General features: G+C 38.6%; 1 protein-coding gene across 3 annotated transcripts in view; it reads right to left on the bottom strand.

The window, feature by feature from the left end:
- Positions 1–12,771, bottom strand: part of hdac11 (histone deacetylase 11) — a 36,866-nt gene extending 24,095 nt beyond the window's left edge. The window contains exons 1-5 of one of the 3 annotated variants that reach the window (XM_044349077.1): positions 12,674–12,771; positions 4,078–4,137; positions 3,810–3,958; positions 2,452–2,552; positions 1,401–1,517 (exon numbers count right to left, since the gene is read on the bottom strand). In XM_044349077.1, the coding sequence (XP_044205012.1) occupies positions 1,401–1,517; positions 2,452–2,552; positions 3,810–3,958; positions 4,078–4,112 (402 nt within the window). In that variant the 5' untranslated portion in view covers positions 4,113–4,137; positions 12,674–12,771. Of the gene's footprint in view, positions 1–1,400; positions 1,518–2,451; positions 2,553–3,809; positions 3,959–4,077; positions 4,138–5,231; positions 6,357–12,673 lie in introns of those variants that run through there. The other 2 variants (XM_044349078.1, XM_044349076.1) reach the window with 2 other exon arrangements.
- Positions 12,772–13,301: the final 530 nt, after the last annotated feature.

Raw genomic sequence — 13,301 nt, 5'->3', positions numbered from 1 at the left:
CCATCACAAGATCAATATGGATGCTTTTCTTCCTTGGGAATACCGTACAACAAGATTTCTCCATCGTTATTTACAAAAAACAGACTAACACCTGCCCCATTTGTCAAAAACCATGGACTGATTCTCGCCAAACCAATTGCCTCACATTCATAATCATTCCAATTTGATTTAAGATCAGAGAATCCCCAATTTCAATAGGAGTCTGAGAAGGTCCTGGTCCAGCTGGTTCAGGTCTAGTCACTATGCGGGATTGTGGAGTGCCAACAAAAGTAATTTCCATCTCTTTTATCAAGCAGCATTTTCATAGATGTAATTTCCCCTCAGCAGGTGCCGAGCTTTCCCATCACGTGTGTTCACTTCACTTGTTCCCCCTCAGGCGTTCTTCTATCAGCAAGGACTAAACAATTACACTGTACTCTGTGCAAAACATTATTTCCCTTAATGCAACAACATTTGCATAAAATGTAAAATTAAATCCTATTATGCTATCGTGCCTACAAAACCTTATCGTTGATGCTGCATCATCAAACGCAAAGCTTCGACGTGATGTAAAATTTCTAAAAGGTTGACTAAACAATGTGAATGTCTTTGTACATATTTAGCTGTAAATGTCATGTCTAGATACAAGTAATATGATAAATTGCCTGTCTAAGCCTGTTTTTCATGGGAGATAAAGTAGTGTATGGAGGGCAGCAGCCTAGCAAATGTAAATTTTGTGGAGCTCAACACTTCACTACCAGCATAGTGATCCATGTGCTGGACTGATGTAGACTTGCAGTGGTGCTACACACCCGCTCTGTACTGCACAGATCCAGTGGGATGAAATTAGGAAACAACAGTATGATAATAATACTAGTCAGACAGCAAGACTAATGTGCCAAATATCTGCTAATGTACTTGAATTTCTCAGCTACAAAGTCATAATCAATACATTTGTTTACACTCTAAATGAGAATTTTATAATGTAACATTTTTTTTTTTTTGCACTACAACTAGAAATAGATTTTACAGTCTTGCTATGGATAATAGACATTTAAGGGGAAGTTAAAGAGTATGAGATGTTGAGTTCATCTCTAATATCCAAAAAATAAAAAACTGTTTTTGTGGAAGTGCCTTCAAATTCTGTATTTGATGGTAAATCTTCTCATTAATACCATCATGAATGGGTGCTGCATGGGCGATCTGTAAAGCACCTGAAGAGATTGTTGTATTTGATGAAAGGTAACAGAGACAGTAATGGATCACATCATTATTTGGCAGAGCTTCTACACCACAGAACATAATCTCTATTTCTTTCTCTGACTAATGAGGAGGGATAGTTGGCAAAAACATGTGACCATTACCAACTGAAAACATGATGAAGACACACAAAAAGCACGACGAGGCTGTCGGATTCCTACCATTATTGTTCCTCCTGTCTGTGTCCGCAAAGGTTTCAACACCTTTCGCTGCACCAGGAAATTAGGCAGAAACAGGAGAGGTGGGATTTCTGTAATTGTTGCCACCACCAGAGACCACTAAAGTGAAAAAGAGCACAATTAGATATACAGTAGTATAGACCTTTTTCTGTGCTACACAGATGAACCTCAAATGCCTAGAAACCCCCCCCAACATGTTTCCTATGTGTGCCCACCAGGGTTTGGATATGAGGGTGTAGAAAAGCTGACTAAAGACAACACAATGCTGCCAGTGCTTGAGTCTTGACTCTCACATGAAAACAGGACGGCACATAATAATGCAAATGCAAGGCAGGAGTACTGAGGTACCTCTCTGGAGCCCTCCATGATTTGGCTCTGCATGCAGTGAAGGGGAAAGAGAAGAAATGCAAAGTCTTTGACATGATAGAACTACTGTTATCGGCTCTACTTTTCCTACAGCAGACACTCCTTTATGAGAGGTTTACAGTCATGTCTCAGTATTCCTGTAACAATGACCGTATGAAATAGTCAAACGCAACTCAACTGCGGCCTTCTAAATCCAGTCTGAAAGTAAAAACAAATGTGGATCATGAGCAACTCCTGAGGCTGATAAATTAAAAGCGCAAAAACTGTTTTGATTGGAAGGACTCAGAGAGGTGCTATCCCCTGAATATGCTTGACATGATTGATGTGATTGAGAACTATTTCCCCAATGAGATAATCCACTGCATTTTAATGAGCACTCCTTGCTCTCTTATGTCACCTCCTGCATTACAATATGAGATGGAAAATGAATACAAACAGTTTGGTGTGAATCACATTAATGAAATATTAAATATGAACATGCAGTAACGTTTCGTTTTAATAACAATGAAATCAATTTCAATCTTTGCCGGATCCCTCAGCTCCTCAGTACCTCTGAGTGATGAACAGAGAAGGTGAAGATATGAGAAGAACTGTAGTGAACATGCCATGCTGACATAATGAGAGAGACACATTAAAGGTTGGTGGTGTTGAGGGATAACGATGCTACCTTTAATCTGTTGAGGTAGCGTTTGGTGTGAACCACCAGCAGATCCTCTTCAGTAGCTTCACGGGCTTCAACAATGTTCCCGTCAGTGATGAACTGCTCCTCTGAGACAAAGGTATTGTGTGATTATAGTCAAATAGGCATGAGTCCACAAATATGTGTCCTTACAATGAAAAACATAGACTGTAATACCAATTTTCTGAATCAAACTTTCACAATTGAGCTCAAGTTTTACCTTTGTGCTGCATAATTTTCATTCACCAATTGTAAATTATAACCTCCAACCAGGTGAAAGGACCAAAAAGGTCCAAGCCTGCTACACATTTAAGCCCTTTTCAGACATAGAATACTCGACACTGCTGGCTCGATCTATCAGTTTAAGTGACGGCTTTTTGTCATTCTGACAAAGGAGACTTTAATGAAGCTTGTGCAGTACTTGGCACCTGGTACATGAGAATATAACCATTAGAATCAATATGATGAGCATGAATTTGAGTTTTTTATCATGCTATTTTTGAGCAAAGTATATATGGTCATAAACTAATACTGAGATAACTACCACGATATTAATTTTGACCATATCGCCCCCCCCCCAACCAACAGTTTATATCTGACAACTTATTGCAATGACCTGAAAAAACATTTAATTTTTCAAGATGCAGCTATGGTTACTAAGCATACAGTGCACATGTTTCATAGCAACATGATTTTTAACATGATTAGGGTGAATTTTAGCATCACTTTTTTTTTTTTTTTACTAACATTAGCTGTTCCATTAAGAGACTGTTCTATTTTTCTTGGACCATTACACCATAATGTTTTAAAAAAATTCAGCCTCTGACTCTGACTGTGACATAGAGGGCTCATTAAAATCTATTACAAAACAAGCACCGTTATATGATTTCCTAAACAGGCTGGTTATATTTGCAATATCATCCACTTTTTCTCCACTTATTGCAAGGGTACATTTAAAAAAAAAATCCAGGTTTTCCACTGTCAGCACAGGCTTAGTTTTTTATTTGCACTCTTAACTTCTAAAAGTTTGGTGAATTCATTAAGCTGCGTACAGCGCTTTCTGTAGCTAAGACGATCCATGGTGCATTTGACAACAACTTTGTGTGAAGTCGTGCCAGTTAGCCAGCGACTGTCTTCCCTTGGCCTTGAAACCCGCGCTGGGCCTCATCTACTGTACCTGCGCAGGCTCCCACAGGGAGTTTCTTCTAATTATCTGTGCTCTATTACTCTGCCTTTCCCCTTTCCAGCAACTATACCTCACCTCTCCCCTCTCCATCTTCCTCTTTGTTCTCTACCTCTGTGATTCCATATACATAAGCTCAGGAAGATGCTTGTCACATTCTTACCTTTCAAGAAGTGAATGACTTTCCCCCACTTCCCCGCATCAAATGGATGGAGCTTTTCAAGGCCCATGAAGGTGATGTTGTAGTCTGGGTGGTACACAATCGGCAGACATCTTGGAGGGATGCTGCCGTACAATTCGGTGTGGTGAGAACTGAAAGAGGGTGTTCGATACAACACTGCTGCATTAGCCTACATTTACATGGAGTGATTTCCCCAGTGGCCTAATAAGCACTATTGGAATTGTCATGCTTGTTTGTTTGTGCTCCTCACCTCTTTTTCCCTTCATTATCTTCTTTGTGAGACATGTTTCTCAGGCATTGCTTCTTTCATCTAGGGAATAAAAAGAAAATTAATCAACTGACTGTGGAATTCACTGCTGTTAATATGTATGGTAACTCTCCAAACAGATAATTCAGATAAATTACGATTAGATTTCATGTTCTTTTATTTTTTAAATGTTATAACTTCCCTATTGTCACCTTCCTAAAATAATGGTCCAAGTCATTTTTTCACAAAAATGATTTTTTTCTACCTAAATCATCTCCTTATGATGCTGGTCACCTCTGGTAAAATGGCCCACATCCTCAGTTAGGAACAGATCATGCGATTCTACCCCTGTAGTATAATGGCCTACGTCAAGAGAGTGACTAAATCGTCATATTATATAGTTATTTAGTCTTTTTATTCAGTCTTTTTAGTCAGCATTTTAATCAGCAAAATAGCTAAGTCCATGAAGTTAGCATTTAGCAAAGAGTGGAAAGGCTCCAGAATCTGTGGCTGTTACAAGTGATAGGCTTTCTGTTAACTCTTCTCTGCTTTTTCAACAATATTTCATTTACAGTTCTTGTCTCATTTTTTTCCACATTACATGATCTAATTAAGATCTGAATACTGTATTGTAATCTAACAGATAGAAATGATGTGTATAACTAAAAAAAATGACAAAGGATCCTCTTTACTTTTGAGTTTTTATTTAATGAAAATCTCACTTGAACATAATATTAGTAATCCAGTATTATAGTATGCCTGTTGCGCAGTGTCTAGAGGCAGCTTGTGCACACCATGATGATGTTTTGTGTTTTCTGAGAAACCTGAAAAAATGACTTGGGCCATTATTTTAAGAAGGTGACGACATCCTGCTCAGGATTCTGCACAAGAAACAATGTGGGACGATGAACTTACACTGTACATGAATCAAGTGTCATTTCTCGCGCATGCGCAGTGTCGTGTACACATTTCCAAAGACGCAACGACATGAAGAAATGTTTCAGCGGGCACAAACAGCCTCCAAAGTACACCTGTGCAGTTCTTTAATGGTCTAACCCGGCTAATGTTTGCCGTTTTAGGGAAAAAACGTCACCACAGCTGCTGTATGAAACCGTTTCGGAGGACAGAAACTAGCAGCAGCCGATGATGTGACTCACCTGCTGCTGTATGTGGAATAACGCAGGTCACCTCACAGCTGCTGCAAATAAACAGTCACTGGAGACTGTCAGTGCGTGTCCTTCCCGCCGAGCTTTAGCTGGGCTTGTTCGTCAGTAACTAACAGAAAGAAAACGTCTTTTCTGGACAGCGTTTAGGTTTAGCCTTGTAGTTCTTCCTGCTCCGCCGCTGCGTAGGACACGTACGTAGAATGCGCGAGAGCCCCGTCAGTTACGCTCATAGCGCATATGGAGATTTAAAGCAGAAGAGACACAATCAATCAATCAATCAAACCTTATTTGTATAGCACCTTTGGTACAGGTCATTGCAGTACAAAGCGCCTGACAGATGACTGACAAGCTGATAAGTCAGTACAAATGTAAACAGTAAAACAATTTGAGACTAATGCACACAGGAAATGAAAATGGTGAAAATGTGTTTGTTTTTAACTGTGCAGCTGATACTTGCTGCTTGTGAAATTATCCCTCTATATTCATGTTTTCCGTCCATTTCTTTTCCTATGTCTTTGACTATCCATCCATATGCAGTGATCTATTATTATTATTATAGTTGCATTCCCCAAATTGAACTGCACATGTTCTAGATATACACATTTGTGTTTCTGAAAGCTCAGTTATATTCAGTGTTGGAAGAAATATTCAGATACTCAGTGAAAAAATACTCAACTGAATGTCTTGCATTTAATTTACTGTTACTAATTTTAAAGGGTGGTTGCGAAGCTGTTAGACCATCCAGCCAGCAGTTCTGGGCACCTGTCTGTTTTAAGACCTGCACACCCACACAGGTGTTTTGAGTTAACCTGGTAAGACTTGTGCAGGGTGACTCTCAGGTGAAATTGGATGGAGCTATGCTAGGAATTATGTAGCATCACCAATTTGAGCATAGCAACAAGGATGATAAAGTTATCCCACCCTGAACAGGTGTAACTAAAGAGCGGTGGTCATGTTAATCAAGCACATCTTGTGCATGCCTCCACTGTCCAGAAAACACCTGTGTAGGTGGACAATACAGTAGGTATGTAGACTCTTTAACTACTTTCCATATAGTTGGATAGTTTAATCTATAAGAGTGCAGTAACATATTTAATAAGATGTTCCCTATGTATTCGGTGACCAGTTTAACCTATAATGTAACTTGTAATTATAGCTGTTAATTAAATGTAGTGGAGTAAAAACATATTATTTCTCTATGAAATGTAGTAGATTAGAAGTATATAGTGGTATATAATGAAGATACCCAAGTAAGGTATCTCTAAGTTGCACTTGAGTGAGTGTAGTAAGGCAAAAAGCTCAGCACACATTTACATACAGTGATAATAGAGCATGTAACACTTGTAAGTTACCTAATCAATTACACATCTTTCCCACCCATGCATTTTGTGCTCCAATATGTGTGTGTGTTAATATCTATCTATCTATCTATCTATCTATCTATCTATATGTGTGTGTGTGTATGTATATATGTATGTATGTATATATATAGGATAGCTGGATAAGCAAGGTGTCACCTAGGATGCCAGGATTTAGCAAGAGGAAAAGAAAAATTGAATCCTTTTAGTTTGACTTCAGCAGCACACAGAATGTTCCCATAGGGATCAATAAAATTTCATCTTATCTGATCTCAGTCTGCAATAATGTGCAGTTCCACATAATAAATGTCTCTGTTGTTACAGTGCAATATGAGTTAACAAGTAGCCGTTTTTCACCGCTGCAGTGAAGGCACTGACAGGCAAAAATGTTACCTGAAATTCCTGTGAATTAGATGACTCTAAAACGCTGCAGCTGAAGAGGCAGATGTCTATAAATAGCATGATATGTTAATGCTTGTGTAATGTAATAGAGATGGCCTACCTCTGAAGTGAGGAAAGACGTGATCTCTCTGCTGGCCCGGCAGTCCGAGAAAACTAGAAACACTCAGTTGTACAGTGAAATCATAGTGACTTTCACATGACATTTGGTATATTTTTAGCTCTTGCTCATTTCCTCAATATTCCTGAAGGAGACTAGATTATTGCTGTGATGCTGTGTATATTTTTAAGAGACACTTGTTTTCATGAGCACGTTCTTCCATAATCACCAACATCGGAAGACAAAAAGATGTACAGTAGCTATAAATATCTATAGGAACAATTTATTAAAGGCTTGAGTTTCAATTAATGTGAAAAGGTAACTTACTCCATTTCCTGGCACCACAGAACCTAAAGAGGTACCTGTGTTAATACTGGAGCTCTGAAAGCACATGTTGGTAACACTGGTTCTACTCTGGTGGGCAACCACAGAGGGTGGTCTTTACTCAGGGACTCTGTTGTTATAGTAGTGGAGTTTTTTTTGACTTGATCCTCTAAGGGAAACGTTACCATCTGAGCTGCTGGAATGACTTTTTTTTTTTTTTTTTTTTTTGCCAAATTGCTTTCTGTATTCAACTCAACACAACCTGCTCTGAGTGTCTTTCCCAGACCTTCACTTTCCCCAATGCCATGCTCTCTCCACCCAGATGACTGTTTAGCATTTAACATTAACACTAAACAAGTATCTAATAGAAGGTTTGGCAGAAAAAATCTGACAATCTAGGACAATACTGGTTGAGCAAAGTTTGCATAACCGAGGTCCTGATGCATATAAAAACAAATTCTAGATCAAAATCTAGGTTAAGGAAGCTCAACCATTAATGAAGCATATTCATCCTGTTTCATTATTTCAGCTTTGGCTGCATGTATTGATTCAACAGTCTTACACAACCATGTCCATACTCTACATATTGTAGTTCATGTAATAACTGAAGTTATTAGTGCAGTGTCTGAGGAATCTAAGTGAAAAGTGGTTTAAATTTTTATGATGATAGAATATGAGTTGGTTCAGTGGTGCCCTTGTGAGTTTCTCTTTTCAATTCTTTTCACTTCCTTATTTTATTGTTTGGTATAAATTTTAAAAGATTCACTTTTCTGATATAACTTGTGGGTCTCAGTGGAGAATCACATTAAATTAAGATAGAGAGATGTGTTTTTGAAATTTCAGTGGTTGAAGTAAGAGTTCATCATTCACTCTTACTGTAAATTCTACACTCTATGAGATTAAATTAAATGTGTTTTTACACGACTGATTTCTGTTCAGCTGCATCAACATCAACCTGCCAGTTGTAATTTTGTTTTTTCTCCAGTAGATGTGATTGACACATCGAGGTCCAGATCTGACATGAATTAGATGGTCCGCTTGGGGCAATAGATACCTCACCAACAATACTGAGCACCTGTTACCATAGCAACTGTCAAAGTAGATATGACAACCGCCCATTGTCATTGAGATGAGCGAGAACAAATAAAATAAGGGTTCTGCTGCTGAAGCAGAGAGGCTGATTGTTGGACCACCGGTGAAATCTCAACAGTAACACTAACTAATCTATAACCTGATTTCATAAATCCTCATTCACTGCACTTTTGTGGTGAGGCTGTGGTTACTCCAAATGGTCAAACCAATGGGCTCTTTCATGTAGACGGATGAGAAAGCAGTTCCTCAAAAGTCTTCAGGGAGATATTTGGAGATCAAAATACACCGTTTTCCATCTGCATCGCTAAAGCCAGGAGGAGCAATTATCTCATGCAGGGATTGAATGTTTCACTGATTCATGGGATAATTGTTCAAGGCAACTGTTTAAAGCAATCAAGTTCACAGGAAAAAATACCTCTTTATACAACACATTCTACATTATTAGGTAGATGTGATAGTTTAAATGACCTGAAAGCCTGCTTAGAGTGAGCTCAGCTATCCACTATTGAAGTTTGGACATCCAGATGCTTAATATGATAATGTTCATGTTTGATTGTTAACAGTTAGGCTTAAACTGATGGGGAGGTTATAACATGCAGTGATGTAAGGCATGTATTATGAAACTGTGTTTAATTTCTGGGCTTAAACTGATTTTAAAATGTGTTTAGAATGAAATACTTCTACAGCAAAATGTTCTTTGGGCTAAAGATCACCGAGGAGCTTCACATCATCTGTTTTGTTTATTGAGTTGGTTTAAGTAATAAAGAGATGAGAGACAGGAAAACATTTGACAGGATTTATATACAGTATGAATCTTGGCAACATTTATTATTTGGTTTTAAGCTCATCTATATCCATGATATATACAAGTCAGAACAAAAAAAGGAGTTCTATTGAGCCTGTACTGTATGGAGAACATTTGCCCAACACTTTTAATCCAGCAATAGGCTCTAATTAATCTAATTATCAGTTTAAAATTGCATATTCTATATTCAGAAAAGTATATCATTTCTTTTGTTGTGTGTGTTTGTGATTGCGATTTTACAATTGATGACATATATTATGATTTATATTTATGATGTTTTTATCAGAGTCATCATCTGACCACAGTTCCCCTGCTCACTGTCACTGCCATGCAGTTTGAACCTCTCCTGCTACTACTCACTTGCACACCAGGGGCCACATGCATAAAACTCTGTGTAGATTCATGACTAAAACTGAGCGTATGCACAAAAGGCAGAAATATGCATTCTTTTCGTCAGATTTATAAAGCCATGCCTATGCATGGTGTTTTATAAATCTCATTCATTGAGGAACCAGGTGCGTGTGCACGACCCTCATTTCCACTCCCACAGTTAGCCATCGATGGATGAAGACGCGACTTGACTCTTTTTAAATGCCGCCTTCATCCTTTTGGATTTGTTTGCTGATTCTGCCTGCGAATATGTTTCTCACTGCCAGTGTAGCTTGTTTTTCCTCAGACCAAAGATTGTTTTTTATACCCGTCTAGTCTGTCTCTGCTAATAGGGTGACCTGCATTCATAAATATTTGTGAAGAAAACCTTAAAGCCAAAGGAGACTTACGGTATTATAACACAAATGACAACCCAGCTGCCATCCCCAGCCATCATCCCCCAGTCACACTATTGCATGTGATGGCCTATTTAACTGGAATTTAATGTATTCAACATTTCAGTTTACACAGGAGGAGATGCTAAAGGTAACTCAGTGTGTTATTATAACTGGAACAGTTCTTAAGCAAATTGAATGGAATAGGTTGTTATTTTCCTTACTGTGAAGAAGAAGCCTTGAATCTTAACGAGCTGTTAGAGGACACACATTGTCATTCAAAAAGCTGCTGTTGTTGCATGAGAGCAGTACAGTGCATCAATCTCACAATTTCAAATTGTAACGCAGATTTAGCGGTCGCCATGCTATGCACTATTTTGACTGACAATTGAGCCGTAGGGTTTCAGATTTTAGACTGCTGGCAGGAAGACTCAAGAGAGACAGACTACAATTTATTTCCACTCAAACAATGCCTCTCAGTTTCCAGTCTGCTCAAGCTGATGTAAACATCATCTGATCATCCAGAGTCAGGCAGTGATCTCATGAAACACTGCCTTTATGTTTGCTCTTGCCATCCTGCCAGCCCTCTGTTGTGGTTCTTTTAGGTGTCAAACCCAACCTCACGCAGTAATACAGATCATCAGAAGATAAGAGTTCTTGTAAGGAGTATTCTCTTTTTCTTCTCAAGTCAAAGATGGCATATGGAATCTTGAAAAATTTCACTCTAATTTTTGGATTTGTCACTCACCTGTGTCCATACTAAATCCTGAGATTTAATAGGGTGAACTCACAGCCTTTCTAGTGGGGTTGGGGTGTGACTTTTTTTTTGACAACGCAATTTTGTGATGCTGGTTGATAAAACTGCTGTATTCTTACATGAGAATCTTGCCCGGGGCACTTGAAATGGAGATTTATGATTCCACATGGGAATCATAATAAGTGAAAAATCAAAAAGATAAGGAAAAACCTAAAATTTTATGAGGTTCCATCATAAATGAGAATTTTGGCACAAGGCACACAGTTCCTTGGCTTACCAATGTGCTAATTTGCTAAGTGCAGCTGTAAAAACAACTGACTTTGAATTTTAATGCCTTTTTTTCAGACTCACAACATGCTGTTCAGTATGGCACGTTGTCACAATCCTAGGGTTTAAATTGTGTGCCCAGCATGTTACCTCCTTTGGGAGCCTTGACCACTGCCACTCACATGCTCCTCACAGAGAATATGCTATAGAGCCATGGGAGGGAGCAGTAGACCCACAGCATGTACATCAATGTGCTGTCACAGCGTGCACCCAGCTCCTCTTATCCAGCCACACATCTGACAGCTGCTCCCGCATCACCAGAACATTCACACTTGACAGGAGTGTATAGAAGTGGAGTACAATGAAGAGAGACACCACTCTGTAGCCTTTTCTTTGAAGAGGATTTTTGGAAGTTGCATTTCATTCCAACATGAGCATGGTACATAACTCTCTAATGAGCAGAATGGAGATATTGTAAATATTGGCTATGAAGACAACCCTTAAGTACTGTTAATAAAGTACTGTTAATAAACATGCATACTGTATCAAGTAATGGTAATATCCTGGTTTGAATCAAGTATGGGGTCTTTGAGGTCTCTCTTCATCAAGAGGGATAGCCTACAATAAATTTAAACAAGCCTGCTATTATACAATCACACAGAATTTGAGGATGTAACTGTAAATAATAATAATGTATGAGGATGGAATTGGCCTTTTTTCACCATTGACATTTTTAATTTGGCTGTGTCTCAGTTCAGGGGCCGCATCCCTTGAAGGACGCGGACTACAAAGGCGTGTCCTTCGTAGACTGAGCGTTGTTAAAGGGGACCTATTATGCTCATTTTTAGCTCTATATTCTTATATTTGGACTCCGCTAGAGTAGCTTTGCATGATTCACAGTTCAAAAACATCTATAATAATAAGGAAAAGCATAATAAGTCCCCTTTAACCTTCATCCTACCAACATATTTAACATACAAGGACAACTGACTGGGGTCCCTGGGGACCCCAAGTATAAATTACTGTAAGAAACGACCATCATAGCAAAATGTTAACCTATTTCTCTTTCAATCATTGTCGTTGTTATTTTAGGAAAGTTAGTTAATTTGCATATTGTGGAAAACAAAAATACATACTTTTCTTTAATATAAATTGAAGCTTTCATCCCAAGTAATATCTTTCCACAAAGCCTTCAAAATGACTGACAGAATGTCCCCCCCGATAGTATGTGATACTTTAAACCAGGACCTATGGCAAACATGAATTCAATAAATAGTTTCATCTATTAAAACTGCATAGGCGGCAGTGGGTGCTTTTGACTGGGGTCCCTCAGGACCCCAGTACATTGGTATTTTTAAAAAGCACTAAGTACAACACAAACAGAAAACAATGATATGAAGTCATTAGGAACAAATTAATTGACAAAGTCATGAAAAAATTGGAATGATAGAATAAAGCATCTGTGAGATATGACATAAAGTATGCCTCTGGGGTCTGCGGGTACCCATGAGATGGTCTGGTCTACAGAGGATTTTCTATTTGCATCACCAGCTGTTCCTGCCCTTACCCTTTCGTCAAGAAGCGCCGCTCCTGTCTCCTAGCAACCTTGACAGCTGCAGTTGACAATCGGGACACAGCTTATAGAAATAAAGCCAGAAATTTTAGTTTTATTATTGTGGCAGCCCATCCAGGTCCAGCAGCACCATCAGGGACTCCCTGCTCAGCTGAACTAAATTATACATAAACACATTTTCTAAGACCTAATATTTATAACACTGAATTTAAGACTTTTAAGGACCTGCAGACACACTGTTATTCCATTACTTATGTACTTTTTTTTAATGTTTTGAATAGTTGTAAAGACTACTATAAATGAAATCACCAATGCATTTAACAATTACTTTTTTTATTTTTCAACTAATCTCTCAAGTAGAGTGAAGAGCTTGTCCTGTTCTCTCACTGCTCTCCTCTCCTCTGCCTCTCTCTACAACCTCATGTCTTCCTTCATCAGCTTCATCAGCTGAAGAGGCTCATCCTCTCTGTCTCTCTTCAGAGTAAGGGGAAGACGGAGTACGATCATTCTGTAATTGGAACAGCAGTGTACTTGCAGCTCACTTTCAAACACAACTACCTGACTGAACTGTGACAAAATAATCTCAAGTCAAAGCACCACTAGCACTTTTTTTCCTCACAAA

Source organism: Thunnus albacares, chromosome 4 (genome assembly GCF_914725855.1).
Source record: "Thunnus albacares chromosome 4, fThuAlb1.1, whole genome shotgun sequence".
Taxonomy (NCBI): domain Eukaryota; kingdom Metazoa; phylum Chordata; class Actinopteri; order Scombriformes; family Scombridae; genus Thunnus; species Thunnus albacares.
The sequence above is the reverse complement of the archived record's forward strand: the minus strand, read 5'-3'. Positions and strand labels throughout refer to the sequence as shown.